The 20,792-nt window shown below is 39.0% G+C and overlaps 1 protein-coding gene across 1 annotated transcript in view; it reads right to left on the minus strand.

Moving 5' to 3' along the window:
* Positions 1-19,113, minus strand: part of ascc3 (activating signal cointegrator 1 complex subunit 3) — a 163,810-nt gene extending 144,697 nt beyond the window's left edge. The window contains exons 1-3 of the mRNA XM_026293742.1: positions 18,945-19,113; positions 18,418-18,552; positions 11,174-11,324 (exon numbers count right to left, since the gene is read on the minus strand). Coding sequence (XP_026149527.1) covers positions 11,174-11,324; positions 18,418-18,507 — 241 coding nt within the window. The 5' untranslated portion in view covers positions 18,508-18,552; positions 18,945-19,113. The remainder of the gene's footprint in view (positions 1-11,173; positions 11,325-18,417; positions 18,553-18,944) is intronic.
* Between the last annotated feature and the right edge of the window lie 1,679 nt (positions 19,114-20,792).

Genomic DNA, 20,792 nt, shown 5'->3' on the forward strand with positions numbered 1-20,792 from the left:
TGCTTTTATGATGATGACAATTTATGGTCGCTTCCTTTCTTTTGTGGTAAAGCATTAACTTCTATTTGCTAATTTTGATTCTGAAACTTCTTACGGCACTGAATATTCTTCTGTCCTCTTCTCCATGTGATTGTGATTTTAAGGTGCATTCGCATCACCAACTGGACTGGAGTGTGAGTAGCAGCTCCTGTGTTCCCAAATTGAAACAAAATGTGATTCCGTGTCTAGAGCCAATGTTTTGTTTGTACAATCTAGGCTGCTGTAGAAACCTGGAAGTGCAACTTGGCTGGCTCCATGAAAGGAGACCCGCTCCCTAAGTAGATTAAAGGCTCATCCTAAGATTCTAAGAAAATGCAATGGTTTGTATTTTTCAATGATTCCACGTTACACACAACTACATATTTATGAATATTATATTTCATTTCTGCTAATATATTCCTCTAAATGTTACACGTTTCACCTTTAAGTACAAGAAAAATTACACCAAAAACAAATGTAAGGAATAACCTTCGATAAAAAGAACTTTGATGAGGTTACATTTAAGTTCTAGAGTTAATATCAGCAGCCAACTGTCAAAATCAAGATATTTGAAAAAGAAAATCATATACTGTATCTTAACTGTATTAGACATCTTAGTCCTCTTAGTGTTGTGTGCCACATTCAGTTGCCTACTGTGCTTAATGGAAAAGCTTGGCCCTGACTATAGCAGAAATTAAAGAAAATTCAACTGAAGGACCATTAAAGCTGGTGTACTGGTCAGCATTTTAATAGCAATGATTACTAGAATAATTATGGATTGCAACAATCATTGTCACCCTTCCTATTATTGTTGGTAGTATGCAGATAGTAGTGCTGCTTTTTATGGCTATTCAATTTGAGCTGTGTTGTTCATAGCTCCAGAAAAGAATCGGCAGCTGTTTCTCTGTGTAGTAAAGGCTGCACCATGAGCTCACTATTTAAGGTCCTTGCACCTAATTTAAATAATATTCCAAACACTTCATGCTTAACCAGAAATGTGCCTAGCAAAAAGGAATACAGAGTAATCGTCCAATTAGAAGAAAAAATGTCAGAGGGACATAGGGAAAGTAGAGTGAAGGAGGTTAGAGAGGCAGAGGAAAGCAAAAACAGATGAAAAGGATTTAAACCAATTAAAATGGTCTACCAGCATCAGACTCAGTGCTGCATGCAGCAGAGCAGAATGGATGCTTTTATTCTCTCCAGTGTGCTTAAGAGTAATTTTTATTTGGATGCAGTCACATAGGCTGACAATATGTTCAACACAGAAAACAATAGAGAAAAATCACAACAACAAATACTACGCAGTTGACTGATTTTATAAAAAAAAAAAAAAAAAAAAAAAAAGACGAAGAAGAAGACAAACTAAACGAAAATGATCACAGTCTCTCATACAAGTCCCATAATTGTAAAGTTCAGCTAATACTTGAAATCATCAACAAATGATTATAGTAAATCCTGTTTATATCTCTGGAGTAAATCTAGTGTTCATTTGTAAAGGAGACAAAAACTATATTTTTTTCGAAAGTATGTAGGAGCTGATTATATGGCCATCCAGTCTATGCCAGTAAACTTTGTATGGTCGTAGGGCAATGCAAAAAAAAAAAAAAAGATATATAATCGATACTTTTTAAATGAAATAAAATATCGATATTCTGGCCCCTAATATCAATACTACCTCTGGTCATAAGGGGTTGCTGTGGTTTTCCCTGCCAATGCAGTAGATGGGGCTAGTCCCTGTACAATGCATGTCTTTGTCTTGTCGTGTCTCAACAGAAGCGAAGCGAGCAAATGAGTGAAATGTTGAAAATTTTAGCAGCACCTTTGTCTGTAAAAGCAAATCTTTGGCTATATTTTGGCTTTAAAGTTAAAGACGGGAGTAATGACACAGACAAAACAAAGGTCATTTCTAAGCATTGTCATGCTTCAATGCAGCATTCAGGTAACATGACCAACTTCTGGGTTCACCTACAAGACACCACACTAAAAAGTGAGCAACGCTGCCTCCACAGAACCTGTGCAGCCGAGGCAGATTCCACCTATGTTGTTTGATGGCACAGATTGCAAAATGGAGAAAGCAAGAGAAAGTAGCGAGGGGCAAGGAGAAGAGACGGGCCCCAGCAAAAATGACAGAAAACGTCCAAAGTTTGGGATCCCTTCTGACTGAAAAAAAGGAAAACTCTGTACAATGTACGTATTGTAAAGCCAAACTAGCTTATCAAAAGAGCACTAAATTGGTGTTTCAGCCTCTCAACAGAAAGCATCCAGCCTACGCATCTAGTCCACATAGTGTGACACAAAGTAACATTTACATTACTCTACTTTCTACTTGAACCTCATCATCACAAAGGCTAAAATAAATGGAGTGAACAAATAATGTACGCTAATTATGACTATATGTTGCAGCCAGTTAACCCTCAGGGGTCGACCAATGTGCCGGCGCATTTTGTGGCATCTCCTGATAACGCCAAAACAAACTTAAATTTCTCCGTCAATTTTGATCGTACAGATAAAAGAAATATATAATTTGAATCTGTAAAGGGTCTAGTTGTAGTTGTATACACTAATAATAACAACAAAACGCTGTGCTTTTGTAAAATAAAGAAAGCAGACAGGATGCGCTCTCTCTCTTCTCTGTTGCTGTCATCTCTCTTCACAGACACGTAAATAAAAAAAAACCTCAAATCTCAGCGAATACTTGCCTCATAAAAATAAGAAATATACAGGGCCCTCCACAATTATTGGCACCCCTGATTAAGATTGGATTTTAAGCTTCTAATAAATTCATTTTCTTTTTAAAAATAGAACCAAAATTCTGAAAAAAAGAATAAAATCCAACCTTTGATTGAAGTACAATTATTCAACAAAAAACAAAAATAACATTAACAAATAATTGACTTTATATGAAATCATGTGTGCCACAATTATTGGCACCCTTGATCTTAAAACTTCGTACAACCCCCTTTTGCCAACAAGACAGCACTTAATCTCCTCTAACATCTCACCGGGTTGGAGAATACAGAGAGATGGATCTTTAACCATTCCTCTTTGCACAATCTTTCCAGATCATCAAAGGTCCGGGGTCCTCTCTTATGCACTCTCCTTTTCAGTTCACCCCATAGGTTTTCAATCGGGTTGAGGTCTGGGAACTGAGATGGCCATTGGAGGACCTTGATTTTGTGTCTGCTGAACCATGTTTTAGTAGGTTTTGCCACATGTTTTGGGTCATTATCCCACTGGAAAACCCAATAATGACCAATTTTAGCACATCTTAATCAGGGGTGCCAATAATTGTGGAGGGCACTGTATGGCTAGAAAGCTTGAAATGTTTTCTTTTAAATGAAACAATTCAAGTCGAAAACAAATCAACACTTATCGTTTCCTCTGAGGAGAAAGTAAACTCTTCGTCGCTGTCTGGAACATACTAAGCACTTCTTCACCTGCATAGCGTGCCATCATCCAAAGGCACAGAAAAAGTCAGTAAATTCTATGATGAAGCTTGACGTTTCATGTCATTTCTCGGGGGTGTGTACATAATTACCTGACGCACCTCAGATTATTTCCATGTGAACAGTGTGCCCAGTGCGAGGCGGAATCACATTAGCTATAATGAGATGACACAGGAGAAACCACTCCTTACGTTCATGCGGATTAAATAAAAAGCGGTGATTTATTTTCAACTTGACTTGTTTCATTTAAATAAAGACATTTCAAGCTTTTCTAGCCACATATTTCTTATTTTTATAAGGCAAGTATTCACTGAGATTCTGGTTGTTTTATTTACGTGTCTGTGAAGACAGATGACAGAGAGAAAAGACAGACAGCACACCCTGTCCTCTTTCTTTGTTTTACAAAAGCCCAGCGTTTTGTTGTTATTGAGTGTATACAAATAAAACTAGACCCTTTTACAGATTCGAATGATATATTGCTCTTATCTGTATGATCAAAACTGACGGAGTAATTTAAGTTTGTTTCGGCGTTATCAGGAGAAGATGCCACAAAAGAGCCGGCACATTCGTCAACCCCTGAGGGTTAACTCAACTTTCCAAAAAATGTGTTAAATCACGGTCCATTTTTGATTTAGCAAGGTAAGTTTGGACACTTTTTCCCATAATAAAAGAAAACATTGAAAAACTACATTTTGTATTCACTTAGGTTAGCTTTGTGTAATACTAAAAATTGTTTGATTATCTAAATCATTAAATTGTGACAAATATTTAAAGAAATTAAATCAGGAAGGGTGCAAGCATTTTTTTCTGCACACTGTAATCATGATAAAATATGTGATAACATTTACTCAATGGAAACCAGAAAAGAGACATATATCATAGCAAACTGTTCTCCAATGACTAGGACTAGCTGCTGACAAGCCAAAACTACCATATTTTCCCGGCTATAAGTAAGAAGTAAGAACATTTTAAGTAAGAAGTAAGAATATTTGTCGCTTGTTCAACAAGGCCAAAACAGCCTTGTTGGACAATCCAAGTCACTTTGGTGTATAAGTTGGATTTCTAATTATAGTAATCATAGTCTAAATTAGCCTATGTAGAATGTGGGTTATGCATAACAAAAGGTGTCAAGTAACTTCAAACAACTGTGCGAATGCCAGAGGGAAGGTGAAGCAGTGTGTCCACCTCCTCTCTCAGGTTGCCTGAATGCTGACACTCACTCCAAACTGTTTCAGCTGCATACTTTATTACCTGCACTTTGATGTCTGCAGTATAGCTCTAACTTTTGGGCAGAATTTCAACTCGTGTTACACTAGGAGTTAGAGTTTAGCATGAACATAAGCTTTATTAATTCAGCGGTACAGCATTATATTCAGTTGAATCAAGCGTGCCGTCTAACACTGACTGACTACTTGACAAAATAACAGTAAATTAACACGTATAAGTTGCTTGGCTTCAGAAGTCAAACAAGCCAGAGAACTAAAAAAGTGTGACATAGTCCAGAAAATACGGTAATGTTTGATGATAGAAACTATGACAAAATTAGGTTTTTTCTTATACAAGACGAGACAGAACTAGAATGTTATTTGACATTCAAAAATAGGCTATAAGGTGAATCTATTATGAACCAGTTTGGGCGTGTCATAAAGGGACACGTAGGAAGCTGATGGTATAGTAAATGGCAGAGCTGCAGAAGAGCAGAGTTACCCAAGATGACCACAGATACTCCAAAGCCTGCCACTCTTGCTACTGCTGGATTTTTACCTGATTCTGTTACTGTCACACATAGGACTTACATTTCTGGATTATCATACAATTCCATCTCTCTATCAGTTTCTATTCCTTCTGTGGAATCACCTGGCTATCCTACTCTATCTCCTGTCTCTCTGAGGATGTCCGTTGCCTTAAAATTGAACTTGGCAAGAAGAATACCCTCCTTGACCACTTTATTTTAATTTCAGTCCTTCGATCATCTGCCATTTCTGCTCATCTCTTCCCCTCCAAATCTCTACATTCTGAACTCACAACAACATTTCCCTGGATCCAGTCAACTAGTGAGATTTTCGCCTCTAATCCTCCACCCGCTTCTTAAAACGATGATCCTAGCACTAGCCAAATGGCCGCTTATCTTTTACCAGCTACCACATTCCATAGCACTTTTCGGCGACGTACCACCGACATGACTCACATGGAATTCGACTTCTCTTCCTTGCACCGTCTGGTCTGAAATCATCCATCATGGAAAAAAATCATTCTCTCCTTCGCCTGCCCAATCCCAGCATGTAACTTTCATCTGTCTAACCGGTTTTCTCCCCTGGCTGATCTTACTGACTCTGCAGTTCCATCATGTTCATTTCCTGCGCCGTCGACCCCATTCCCAGCTGTCACCTCCTGCACTGTTAATTACGTTTCAGGCCCACTAAACTCCCCTGTACTCCAAATATGCTTCATTCAAAGACTTCTGCTTCAATTAACCGTAATCGCGATTCTCCATCCCCTGCACCAATTTCTGTCCCTCTTCTTTACAGCTCATCTTCCCACACATTACCCAGCCAGCAATTAATGAAGATACCCCCCCCACACACACACACACACAACCGGCCCCAACCCCCCACCCCCTAATCATTCTTAATTCAGTCATTAGACATGTTAGATTTCTTAATGCTATTACCCGCTGTCTTCCTGATGTTTGCATTTGAACTGTACACTCCACACGCCATGCTCGCCTTCCTGCTTAGGTTGACACCATCATGTTACACGTTAATGATATTTTTCTTCAACTGCCAGAACCCCTTAAAAATAATCAGCTTTTTATTTGATTCAAGTAAACACTGTCTGATTTCAGGTCCCTGTTCCCCTTTTAGTGATGTAAATTTCAGCAGAGTTCAACAGCTTCAACTCTGGCTCAAAGCCTACTATCACTCCATAGGCGTTCCCTACATCAATAATTTTCTACCTTTTTACAGTTTTCTTTTTTCACCAAATGGCTCTCACATTTACTGAACTGGGTCTGATCTCCTTGCCTCTAATATTAAGCTAATCTAAAATGTCTTGTCTCATGTTAAATGAATGACTAACTACTCCTCCCGCGGACACTCATCCACTCCCTCCTCTCCAGAGATAACCCAAAATTTATTATTCTCAACCAATCCGTCAAAATATTCCTATTTCTTCTAAATCCCCACCAATCTTAAAATTACCAAGCCCCTGTTAACACCACTTTACCACTGAATTTCTCCATGGCTCATGTTCCTTGACTAGACAAGGAGGAGGAGTTGCCATCATGTATAAGTCTTCCATTGAACTTACCCACCTTGCTGATCTTTCATGGCCTTCTCTTGAAACTTTAGTTATTAAGGTCTCCTTGGCTTCCCAGTCTTCCCATCTCACTATTATTTACCTTGCCATTCTTTATCACCCATTAGATACTCTGCAGTCCATCGTAACCAATTTTGCAATTTGCAATTTTGCTCCTCCTACCCCTCCTACCTATCCTAAAAATAGGTGATTGTTAATAAACCTGATGGTCCCTGCCAATTAAATCTTTTCTCTCCATTACTGATTTGTTTGGATTCTCTCAGACTATTCAAGGTCCTACTCCCCTTTTTGGTAACTCAACTCCACATTGCTTTTACAAGACCATTCGAAGAAAGATGCACTTCAAACCTGCCTTTCTGTCATTGATCAGTAGGTGCCCCAAAATTTTCTATGTCCTAACAATGATAAATTAGAGATTCTCATAGTAAGCCCCCCTCATTTGCATGCCAATTTTTTCCAAATGGTCTCTAATCTTATCCACTTTTAAAATTAGTCAGTCAAAGACTAAAAATCTGGCGGTACTTCATGAAGATCTCTAACTTCTCACATTCATTCCATGGATGGATTTTTTTTCACATCTGCAACATAGTCAAAATCCATTCATTTCTTTTAACCTTAGTCTCCCTACTGAAAATGTATTGCCCACCTTGGCCACTCCTGTTGCATAATGCCTTCCTTTTTGAAATTCCATGCATTAATAATAAATCTGCTAGCTTTCATGCCTTCCATTACCATGCCCCATTTTTCTGGAACTCAATTCAATTTCTATTTAATTCAATCCAGTTTATTTAATTTTGTATAGCGTCAAACCAGAATACAATCACCTCAAGGCACTTTACAAAAACAAAACCAAAACCCAACAAAATACATTTTTCATCCTCTTCACATTGGATGCCATCAGACCACGTTTAGATCCACTACATTTCATCTATCAGCCCCGACTAGGCATTGAGGATGCCATCATCTACCTGCCCAATCATGTCTACACCCACCGGGACAAGAATGCGAGCACAGTGAGGGTCATGTTTTCTCACTTCTCCAGTGCGTTCAACACGATCAGGACTGGCATACTAGGAGAGAAACTGATGGCAGTGCAGGTGAATGCGCCTCTAGTGACCTGGAATGTGGATTACCTGACTGGCAGACCACAGTATGTGTGTCTGCAGCACTGAATGTCAGACAGAATGAGCAGCAACACTGGGGAGCTGCAGGGGACTGCCCTCTCTCCCTTGATCTACACCACAAACTTCAGCTACTGCAGAGACCTGCCACCTTCAGAAGTTTTCAGATGATTCTACAGTAGTCAGATGTATCAGCAAGGGTGAGGAGACTGAGTACAGAGGTGTGTGGATAACTTTGTCACTTGGTGTGAGCAGAGCCATCTGCAGCTGAACTTGACAAAGATAAAAAAAAAAAAAACTTGTAGCAGACATGTGGAAGACTTGGGCCCAGATGACAGGGGGTTCAGTGTGAACATTGTGCAAATACAAATACAAAGTACAAATACTTAAGGGTGTACTTAGACAATAAACTGGACAAGCCAAAAACACAGACTACCTATATAGGAAGGGCCAGGCATGAGATGGCTGAGGTCCTTTAACCCTCTGGGGTCGACGCACGCGCCGGCGCGTTTTGACGCATCTTTTCCTGATAAGGCTGAAACAAACTTAAATTACTCCATCAATTCTGATCGTACAGATAAAAGAAGTATATCATTCAAATCTGTAAAGGGTCCAGTTTTAGTGGTATACCATCATAATAACAACAAAACGTTGTGCTTTTTTTAAATAAAGAAAGCCGACAGGGTGCGCTCTCGGACTTTTCTGTCTCTGCCATTTCTCTTCACAGACGCGTAAATAAAAAAAAACCAGAATCTCAGCGAATACTTGGCTCATAAAAATAAGAATTATATGGCAAAAAGCTTGAACTGTTTTCTTTTAAGTGAAACAATTCAAGTCGAAGACAAATCATCACTTTTTATTTAATCCGTGTGAACATCATCCGGTTGAATGATGGCGCGTCACGGACGTGAAGAAGCGCTTCTTGTATTCCACACAGAGACAAATAGTTTAGCTTGTCCTCAGAGTAAAAACACTGATTTTAACTCAAATGAGGATCGTCTAGCTCCTCATTGTTTTGTATTGTGCTGCACTAATCCGTCCCATCTACATTGACTGAAAGGCTCATTATGCACGTCTTTGTCTGGTCGTTCAGTGCGTCTTTTGTCTTCTCAGGTAAATCACATGACTATTCATCCTCAGACACACCCTCTTGCATATGGCCTTTCTGGACAAAAAGTGTCTTAGAAAATTTAAATCAGTGTATTGTTTACTGTGAATGTGTGAACAAGATGACATTCACAGCACTCTGAAGTAAACACTTTAGCCTACAACATGCAGGTCTCCAAAGTCTTGTGAACCAATATTCTGTTTGTGTTTTATGGTCTTATTTCAGTGAGTAAAAAATTTAGTAGTAGTTTTCACTAACCATGCATAAACACTTTTTTCTCAAAAACACAATCATGTATAAACTTGCTGCTCACATATTATTCTAGCCAATTTTGTGCTGATTACAGTGTTATCAGACTTTAGACATTAATATGTTTAAAAGACACTGAAAAAAGCACAAATGTCAGGACATGTCAAAATTTGTCCAGGCCCCCAAAACCCCCTCAGACCCCAGAGGGTTAACATTAACTCTTCACACCCTCTCCATGATGTGCTGCTCATGTGCTGCTCAGACTCATTCCCCCACAATGCAACACAGAGTGCCACAAGAATTCATTTCTGCTAGTGGCCATCAAACCGTTTAACTCCTCCATCTGAAAGTCAATCTGTCCATTATTGAACCTGTAAAGTATGCTCAATCAACCTGCCCGGTTTGTCTCTTCGTACTTCATAGTTTTCAAGTTTCGATCCAGTCTGATCAATACTTATATATATGTAAATATTTACATTTAAATAGTGTACAATGTGCATTGCATATTTTTTGTATTATTTTGTATACTTTATTTGTATACTAATACTTCATTTTAATTTATAGTATTTTATATTTTATTTTCATTTATCATTCATTTTCAACTTTACTTTACTTTTAACTTCACTTTGTTCTTTCCTTTTGTACCTTATATGGTGTGGTATGAAGCGTGGGAACAAATCAATTTCCCACAAGTAAAATTCTGATTCTGATTCTGAAAAGGGAACATTCTGTTTTTCTTTTTAAAAGAAACTAAAACACCTGCCTATGTTTAATTTTATTATAAGAGCTTGTTTTTTCCTCTCCACTCCACAAGTGTTTTCTCATTAGGTATTTGTTGGGTTTTTTGTTTTTTGCAAATTGCCTTGAGATGATTGTATTGTGTTTTGTGGCTACCCAAATAAAACTTAAACTCGTATTCTTTTTTCTGCATTCACAATTCTATCATTCTATTTTACTTTAAAAGCATATATAGTGTATGATCTGGTTATGGCTAAATTTTAAATTCCTTGTCCCTTTATTTCTATGTGTGTGTACATATTTTTAGATTGACTGCTTAATTGTTGTACTCTGTATTGTGATTATGGAAGAAATGTACTGTAAATGTGAGTTTGAGTTACCTGAAAGATTTGCTAGGAAGAAAATTGCATTTTGACTAAAATTTGACTAAAAGGATAAAATGATGATGATGACTAAAATGTGACTAAGACTAATACGTGTTTTCATTTGTCACTGACTTTTAAAAAAGTACCACTGACTGTCTAAATTTCCTTAAGTGCTAGCAATGCAATAAAATGAGCCAATTTACCACCATCCAGCCTACTACTCTGATGAGACTGGCTTGAAATACACAAATTCGGTACATTCTATCTGTTCCTCAAGCAAATTTATTTTTCTCACCATATAATATGAGCTACCATAATATAAGGCTATGATATTCAAATTTCTTTTAACGTCACTTGAGCAAGCAAAACTGTACAGAGCATTTCAGCACAGGTTTTTCCACAGAAGGAAAAAGTAACAAATTTTTTTTGTTTTTTCTCACATTGCGTGCGCTTACAGACTTTTTTCAAATCGGTAAGCACCACTAAAAAAAAAAAAGAAAACCTTTCTACATTTATCCCAATGACAAAGTCAGTTATCAGAACCCTCTGAAATTTGGACAAACAAAATCAATACCATCAGCATTCTAATAAATGACTTAAGGTAAGTAAAAGAAGTTTTTGTAGTTTGTCCTCTGAAACTCATACTTGTATCTATTAAAGGCACAAAAACAATAATTAAAAAAATAATCACTTTTATAAAAGTAGCCTAAGACAAACATGACCATTGTGTGTTTTCATCAAACATATGCATACCCACATTAAACAGATTAAAATAAATGAAAATGGGTTTTAGACTGTGGAATTAATTACCAATCTGTTTGGCGGCCAGGAGGAGGTTCTTCAATTCCTGACTGATAGCTTGGTGCTTTGCTTTGTCCTGATGCTCAGTGCAGAAACGGACAATCTTCTCCCACGTCAGGCCCTCTCTGGCAAACAGCTTCTGCCTCTTCAGACGCTTGGTCTAGCATTAGTCACAGAGAGGAACACAATTACTTTTGAAAAAAAAAAAATTTTTAAAATAGAAGCTTTCACTGTTCTTCTTTCACTGATAATCTCAGGTATTAACTTCTCACATAACAGACATACTTTCCCAACATTGTGCAGATATTTTAAAAAAGCAAGATATGGTGCAGTCAGTGTGATCAGCCACTAATAGTGATATATTATGGTTCATCTTACATAGTTGGTACATAGTTATTATGTCTTAAAACTGAAAATGGTCCTAATCAATAACTCTGATCAAACAGAAGAACTAAAACAAAGCTATTTTGTTTTCTGTCTCACTTATTTTATTTACTTATTTAATGATCCTGAGTCGGTGTTAGCTAGTCAGTACATTTTGAAAATGTACCTTACATTTTTTAAACAGAAGCTTCAAGCTCCAAAATCACTGAAGTCTTTAAACCCCCTACCCCATCCGCCTCTGTCCTGTTCAAAGCTGATGACATGAACAGGGTTATTCTCTCAAGAACTGACAAAACCCCTTCAGAGCCACGAAAGGCATAGTGTTACCATGATCAAATCACTTGCCTTGTTCAAGATGTCACAGAGTAAAAACAAAGTCATGTTGAGCATTGACTTATGATGAAAGCACAGGCTTGAAAAACTATGCTAATTTTTGTTTGATTTGGATAACCCAAGTAAAAATGGACTAGGGAGTGATTTTTTGCATTATATTTTTACCTTTCCAAGGTGTGTTTAAATCTTCAACCTATTAAATGCTTTATTGACCAGTGTACAGACGTAGCAATTTTAAGTATCACACGTTTGGACTATAGTATGTTTGCGGTGCCCTGGAGATGGCTTTGGACCAGGAAGGCAGTGGTTTTAAACCTGTGCCAGGTTAAAAAAAAGAAATCATCCCTTCTGCAATACCCCTTCAGCCACCAAGTGTCACAAATGTTTGTGGATGCACAAATATACATGTACTGCTATTTAATTACCTGTTACACCAGGTTTCTCATATTTCTTTATGGCAGTAACGGCAGGGGTCAAACTTTCCATAATATTTTTCTGTGTGTCTTCAAAAAAGAGACAACAAAATAGTAGGCACAGAACAGAAAGACTGACATATACACATGGCGGCTGCATGTTGCCCACACACAATGGCGTAACTTCATTATTAAATTATTAAATATCTCCACCACTAAGACAAGGTCAGCCAGAATGAGTTTGGTTCAAGTGTGGATGCAGGTGGAACACGTGCAGTGTTATTGTAATGCTAATGTGTAAGAATGTGGCACCACACATTCCTAAGGAAAAAATCATAAATAAAAAAAAAAAACATTTATGATGTACAATTCCTGTAGTACTGCTGCCCATCTGAACATGACTTGCTTAATTTTGGTGTAAAATAGCGAGACATTTTGCTATCATGGAGTGGTGTATATACTTTTCTACAGTATTGCATACTGCTGATTGTCAGGGAGGATGACAAAGGTTCAAAGCACTGACAAACTGACAATTGGGTAATGGGTAAAAAGAAAAAATAATAGCCCAGGTAATCAGAATATGCATAATACAAATAAAAATAAAAAGTATACTATAATCAGTGTATAAAATAAGTAAAAAAAATAAGTGTAAACACTGAATATAAATTGCGAAATTTTGTTACATTGTGTATTCACATTTGAGGCATGATGAACATATCTTCTTTTCTTCACATTCCTTGCTGCTCCCTTCAGGGGTCGCCACAGCGAATCATCTGCCTTCATTTAACCCTATCCTATGTATCCTCCACACCCACACCAACTATCCTCATGTCCTCCTTCACTACATCCAAGAACCTCCTCTTTGGTCTTCCTCTAGGCCTCCTTCCTAGCAGCTCTAACCTCAGCATCCTTTTCCCAGTGTATTCACGGTCCCTCCTCTGAACATGTCCAAACCATCTCAATCTGGCTTCCCTGGCTTTTTTCTCCAAAACATCAAAACATCTAACATGAGCTGTCCCTCTGATGTACTCATTCCTGATCCTATCCATCCTCGTCACTCCCAAAGAGAACCTCAACATCCCCAGCTCTGCTACCTCCAGCTCTGCCTCCTGTCTTTTTCGCAGTGCCACTGTCTCTAAACCATACGGTCTCACCACTGTCTTGTACACCTTTCCTTTCATTCTTGCTGACACTCTTTTGTCACACATCACACCTGACACTTTCCTCCACCCGTTCCAATCTGCTTGCACACGTCTCTTCACTTCTTTTCCACACTCTCCGTTGCTCTGGACTGTTGAGCCCAGGTACTTAAAATCCTCCACCTTCTTCACCTCTACTCCCTATAACCCCACCATTCTACTTGAGTCCCTCTCATTTACACACATGTACTCTGTTTTACTGCAGCTAACCTTCATTCCTCTCCTTTCCAGAGCAAACCTCCACCTCTCTAGATTTTCCTCCACCTGCTCCCTGCTCTCACTACAGATGACAATGTCATCGACAAACATCATGGTCCACGGTGATTCCTGTCTAACCTCATCTGTCAGCCCGTCCATCACCACAGCAAACAAGGAGGGGCTCAAAGCCGATCCTTGGTGCGGTCCCACCTCCACCTTGAACTCCTCTGTCACCCCTACAGCATACCTCACCACTGTCTTACAGCTCTCATACATGTCCTGCACCACTCGAACATACTTCTCTGCCACTCCAGACTTCTTCATACAAAACCACAGCTCCTCTCTCGGCACCCTGTCACACACTTTTTTCAAATCTAGACACAATGCAGCTCCTTCTGGCCTTCTTCGTACTTCTCTATCAGCATTCCCAAAGCAAACATTGCATCTGTGGTACTCTTTCTTGGCATGAAACCATACTGCTGCTCACAAATGCTCACTTCTGACCTCAGCCTTGCCTCCACTGCTCTTACTCCCATAACTTCATTGTGTGACTCATCAGCTTTATTCCTCTGTAGTTTCCACAACTCTGCACATCTCCCTTGTTCTTAAAGATGGGCACCAATACACTTCTCCTCCATTCCTCAGGCAACCTTTCACTCTCCAAGATCTTGTTAAGTAGCCCAGTCAAAAACCCTACTGCCACCTCTCCTAAACACTTCCATACCTCCACAGGTATGTCGTCAGGACCAACTGCCTGCCTTTCCACTCTTCATCCTCTTCAACGCCTTCCTCACTTCAACCTTACTGATTTTTGCTATGTCCTGCTCCAGAACAGTCATTTTCCTCATTCATCAACTCTTCAAAGTATTCCTACCATCTTTCTGTACAAATCCACCTCTCCCTCCTTAGTGTCCAACCTATCATACAAATCCTCATACGCCCTTTGTTTGGCCTTTGCCACCTCTACCTTCACTTTACGCTGCATCTCCCTGTACTCCTGTCTGTTCTCTTCTGTCCCCTCAGTGTCCCACTTCTTCTTAGCTAACCTTTTCCTCTTAACACACTCCTGAAATTACTCATTCCACCACCAAGTCTCCTTATCTGCTTTCCTCTTTCCAGATGGCACACCAAGTACCCTCCTACCTGTCTCCCTGATCACTTTAGCTGTAGCTGTCCAGTCATCTGGAAGAACCTACTGACCTCCCAGAGCCTGTTTCAGCTCCTCCCTGAAAGCCACACAACACTTTTCCTTTTTCAACTTCCACCACTTGGTCTTCTGCTCTGCCCTTGTCCTCTTCATCTTCCTCACCACTAGAGTCATCCTACACACCACCATTCTATGCTATCTTGCTACACTCTCCCCGGGCCCCTACTTTGCAGTCGCTGATCTTACAGGTTGAGACATCTGCACTCTTATATGTCACACTATGGTCCTCCCTTTTCTGGAAAAATGTGTTCACTACAGCCATTTCCATCCTTTTTAAGATGTCTACCACCATTTGTCCTTCTACATTCTTGTCCCTCATACCAAACTTACCCATCACTTCCTCGTCACCTCTGTTTCCCTCATCAACATGTCCATTGAAGTCTGCCCCAATCACCACTCTCTCACCACTAGTGATACCCTGAATCAGCTCATCCATCTGCCTCCAGAATTTCTCCTCTTCTAACTCACATCCTGCCTGTGGAGCATAACCACTGACTACATTCAACATCACACCTTCAACTTCCAGCTTCAGACTCATCACCCTATCTGACACTCTTGAAAATCCTGAAAATTCAAAATCCTCCTTCAGGATAACTCCTACTCCATTCCTCTTTCCATTCACACCATGATAAAATAGCTTGAACCCTGCTCGTAATATATAAGCCTTGCTACCTTTCCACCTGGTCTCCTAAACACACAAGCTATTCACCTTTCTTCTCGCCATCATATCATCCAATTCTCTAGTTTTCCCTGACAAAGTCCCTACATTCAAAGTCCCTACTCTAAGTCCTACACTGCCCATCCTCTTCTCTCTTTGCCTACAAACACGTCTTCCTCCTCTCCTTTATTGACCAACAGTAGTCTAATTTTCACTGGCACCCTGTAGGTCAACAGCACCAGTGACGGTCGTTGTTAACCAGGGCCACAACCGAGCCGGTATGGAAGTCACAACCTTCTGCATTTACCTGGACTCGGGACCGGCACATGAAGACACTGGATTGTGCCCCCTTGTGGTTGCATGATGAACCTATACTGGTCATATACATTTGGTAAGCATAACATTTAACAATAGTCCATGCATTTGTTAATTCAAGGCTGGATTACTGTAACTCATTATCAGGATGTCCCACTAACTCCATAAAAAGCCTCCAGTTAATCCAGAATGCTGCAGTCAGAGTTCTGACAGAAACTAGCTAGAAAGATCACGGGTGCGTCAAAAGTCGCATACTATCTAGTAGGTACTACATTTGAGTAAGTACCTACTTCCCGGCTGTTAAAACAGTACGTTGTATGAATGGAATTTGGACGCACTACATCCACCATGTTGATGTTGTCACATGTCATGCGTTGTCACAACCCCGCAAATATTTAAAGAGCCCAATGTACTGCACAGCAATTTTTTTAATTCCGTTAAATTTTCTAATCTCAATTAACTGTTTAATAATGAAGGTCTCCGTTAAAAGAAAAGATATCAAATCTGTAATCTTTTGTGCTCAAGCTCCTTCATAAAGACCTCATAGTACCAGATATTATCCCAATGGAGCACTTCGCTCTCAGAGTGCAGGTAGAGTTGTGGTTACCAGAGTTTCCAAAAGTAGAATGGGGGGCAGAGCCTTTAGCTATCAAGCTCCCCTCCTGTGGAACCAGCTCCCAATTTGGGTTCAGGAGGCAGACACTGTACTTTTAAGGCTAGACTTAAAACCTTCCATCCCTTAGTTATGCTGCTATAGGCCTAGACTGCCCGAGGACCACCGGTACACTGAGCTCCCCTACCATAACCCTGCCCTGCCCTCTCCTCCCCCCTCACATGTATATTCCACTATTGAATGTCACCAACTTTGTGCTCTCTCTCTCTTCCCTAGTTTGTGCTCTCTCCCTCTCTCTCTGTACCTTCTGCAGGTGTCCCTGGTCCAGGAGCTGTATATTGCTGATGTGCAGTTACTGGCCCCACCAACCTGTGTCTATTTGTTGTTTTGACAAAGCTTACAGTTAGGGCTGAACCATCCCTTAGTTATGTGGCTATAGGCTTAGACTGCCTGAGAACTCTCCATCATATATTGAGCTCCTCTATCCTCTTCCCTCCCCCTCCGCTCCTCTTCTTATCCTTATATCTTCTCCTCCGCACTCCTCATAATCGATTTATTGGGTTTTTTGTGAAGTGCCTTAAGATGACTGTATTGTGATTTGACAATATAAAAATAAAACAAATTGAAATTGAAACATTTTCACAGTGTTACATTCATTGTGTAGGAAGGGGTTGGGGGATGAGCTGGGGGCTTACTGAAACCTTAACGCTCTACAGAAATTTGTATTTTTTTAGGTCTGCAGGCAGAGGTCCAACAGAGTGACTTATTAAATAGATTACAGAATAAACATGCCACATAAGAATATAACAATTGCACTAGTCGTTTTATTTTGCCCAAGTCACAGAGTTTGACACTATCGACGACAGCATATTACAGAGAACATGTGACTGTGATTAAAGGAACAGTGTTGAGGTGGTTCCAATTTTATTAATCAGACAGATTCCAATTTGTTCATGTTCATAATGAACCTTCCATGCACACAAAAGTTAGTTATGGAGTTCCACAAGGTTCTGTGCTACGACCGATTCTCTTCAGCTTACATATGCAATGTTAGGCAATGTTATTAGCTTACATATGCAATGTTATTAGGAAGCACTGTATTAATTACCTGTAAAATGATCCAGTCTTTGTTTTTTGGGAAGAGAATTAACAGCAAGACTTTTCAGTGATTTTGGAAAAGTGGGCTACACAGTAAGTACTTACAAACAAACAAAAAAATGATTGAGGGCTGGCTAACAGGGGGTCAAAACAGCAGACGTTTGAATAAATTTTTGTCACTATAATGTCCAGAGTTTTTGTAATGATATCACTGAATGTTGACAACTTAGTTAATTTGTTCTTGTGTTGCTGCAGTGGCATTTGTTACCATTGTCTGACATGGAGGAATTCATGACGTCTTATATTTTCAGTTTGTTCAACAAAAACAATGCTAACTCATTACACTTATTTAAAATCTGACAAAAGTTTATGTATAATAATCAAAATGTGAAGCATAATGTGGATATTTTGCGTCTTTTTTTTAAACTGTCATTAAAATGCCAGTTAAATTATATAATTGTAATATCAATAAATATTAATAATAATCAATATGAAAAATATATATATTGTAATGTTTTTGTGTTTTTTTTTTTTTTTTCAAACCAGCCATAGCAAAATCAGTTAACATTAGCTCGACGTTGCTTGCTACACCAGTAAAATGCTCTTAGCATACTGGTGCATCAGTGTTAATATAGTATGTAGGTATGTAATTATGTATTTTCGACTTAAAGATTTAAAAGGCAGGACCTGTAAACTCCTTAAACCAGTTAGGTTAAGATTACATTAGGTTTAGTAAGACAGCTGCTTATGTTGCTGTGTGTTTAGTTTGAACTTATGAAATTCAGATTTCTTTTCTGACAATGCTAGTTTCCTATCATCCACCTGCTGAACTCACCTTCAGGTCGTAGAGCTGCTCAGTAAAATCGTCCTTTTTGCTGACACTGGAGAAAGAACGTAGTGCACCTGTGAGCCGTGGAGGAGACATTGTTGACTGACGCTTTCATCCATACGCTGCTCCTCCAGTTTAGTACTATGACAGACAGAGATACACATAGTAAACTGTCATTTTATGGCTTTAGCAGAAATATCCTACAAGCTAAGCTCGGAAATAAACGCTGTCAGTTTACAGTTGCTTTTCAAACGACAACCATACAGATAAAGTATGATAATATAATTAACAGTTGTAACACCTCTTTGCGGTATTTAGTTAGAATCTATTCGTCCTTAAAATAAACCAAGGAAGTGACGCTATTCATGTTGTTTAAGGAGTAACTGATACTTGTAATAAACGTCAAATTATCAGCGAAATAAAAACTGCTGTCACAATCACCGCGTCCATGAACCGAAAGTGTCTGCCACATCGAAAGGTAAAAATATTTCAAGTAAAGCTAGCTAGCCAATGTTAGCCTAAGTGCCACTTACCCAGTCGTATTAGCTTCCGTGCTGTGAAGAACTGTCAATTTAAAACTAAGTTCAACAAATTCCTAGCATCCACTGGACAGCGCACACTTTATATTTCAACAGCTATCTTCTCCAGAACGACTTGTACAACAAGGCACATGTTAGTGAGCTAACCGGCAGATGTCAACAGAAGTTGTGTGTAGACTAGAAATTGTGGGATTTGTAGTCTTTACGACAACTATTTGTTGGCGGGCAAATCTAAAAAAAGACTACGTTACCCATATAGACAGAGGAATGTCACGTCACACAATGATGGTTTTTAACCTCTACCGGCGTACACCGAAATGTGTACAGTACTCGAATGGTTAGAATATGAAGTGCCATTTGAGACTATTTTGTACATTTTTATTTTCGTATTGTTTGTCTGTCGCAGCACAGTATGAACACATTTTAGGCTTATGATAAAAAGTAATAAACTTTAAAGATTTCTGGTGAAGCCGTATTGCATCATTCTGACAGTATTTCAGTTATGATTCCATTTTATTGTCAATCAATTATTAATGCTTAGCATACATGTAGCCTGCATTATACGTTCAAATGTGAGACAGCAGCATTTGCATCATAACCTCACATCAGACCGTACATTTTTAGTTGTGTGTTAACAGAAATAGACAAATATTAACACATTCTTTATAGTTTTTTTTTCTGTCCTATATTTTCATCCTGTTTCATCCTGGGATGTAATGAATATTTAAAATTCTCTGGACCATTTGCCTGGATTTAGTCCTGCAGTCTTGTTTTCTGTTGTTGTCATGTTTTTGTTTTTAGTCAGAGGAAAAGTTTCTTTTGTTTTTCAAGAACAGAGTTGAAAATGCGTTTGAGACTCCCTGCTACATATCGTTTAATGTTGCATTTTGCCGCACAGTGAAGTTAAAAGCAGTATGCCATGTGCATTCAATCAGGCAACCTCACTGGTATTCATAACTCACCTATGGTAACGACAACTTGTGCAGAAGGTGTCTAATTTGCTCTCTCACTTCATTTGCTTTATTCCTCTGTGTAGTTTGCCCACATTGCCCCTTCCCCCACCCCACTCCATACAACCACACATGCACATGCACACACACACCACTTCATGAACTGTATGCATGAGTGGTGTCCACTGAACTCTGGCTATGCCGCAAGAGAACTCTGCTTCAGAGAACAGTGAGAGTGAGGGGCATTATTCGCTCTCATTTCCTCTCTCTTCCTCTCTATCTTCTAAACACACAGACACACACACACACACACACACACACACACATTCACAATGATAACACACATGCATCCCTGAGTCTGCACTAAAGGGCACAGCTTGTAAAATACAATGCATCAGTTTGAGTTTTATTTATGTGAATTTCTCATGTTTGACTTGTCAACCCTGATATTGTTGCAACCAACATAAACCACATTCCAAGTGAATATTATGTGGATGACATTACCACAGGCAAAGACAAAGTAAAATGAACCAAACTTCAAAGAAAATCACTCGATCTATGAGCCCCAAAAAAAAAATACATGTACACAGCATTACTTAACATCATGTTTTAGTACACTGTATACTTTGACTTTAAAAAAAAACTATTACAATAATTTACACTGTATTGATGCACATTTGTATCATTAGTCATTAGTCAGCATAACACTGGCACTAAGGTTCAATTTTAAAAATTACCTTTGATGAAAGCATCACTAAACATTCTGCTGTGCTGAAGCCCTCTTTACATGATCAGCGCTGGATTGCTTTGCACTTGTTTTTCTTGGGAGGAAAAAAAATCTTGTGGTACGGCTACCTGTGTTGTACACAAGTAGAAACAACATTTTTTATCA

Source organism: Mastacembelus armatus, chromosome 16, assembly GCF_900324485.2.
Source record: "Mastacembelus armatus chromosome 16, fMasArm1.2, whole genome shotgun sequence".
In the NCBI taxonomy this organism is placed as follows: Eukaryota; Metazoa; Chordata; class Actinopteri; order Synbranchiformes; family Mastacembelidae; genus Mastacembelus; species Mastacembelus armatus.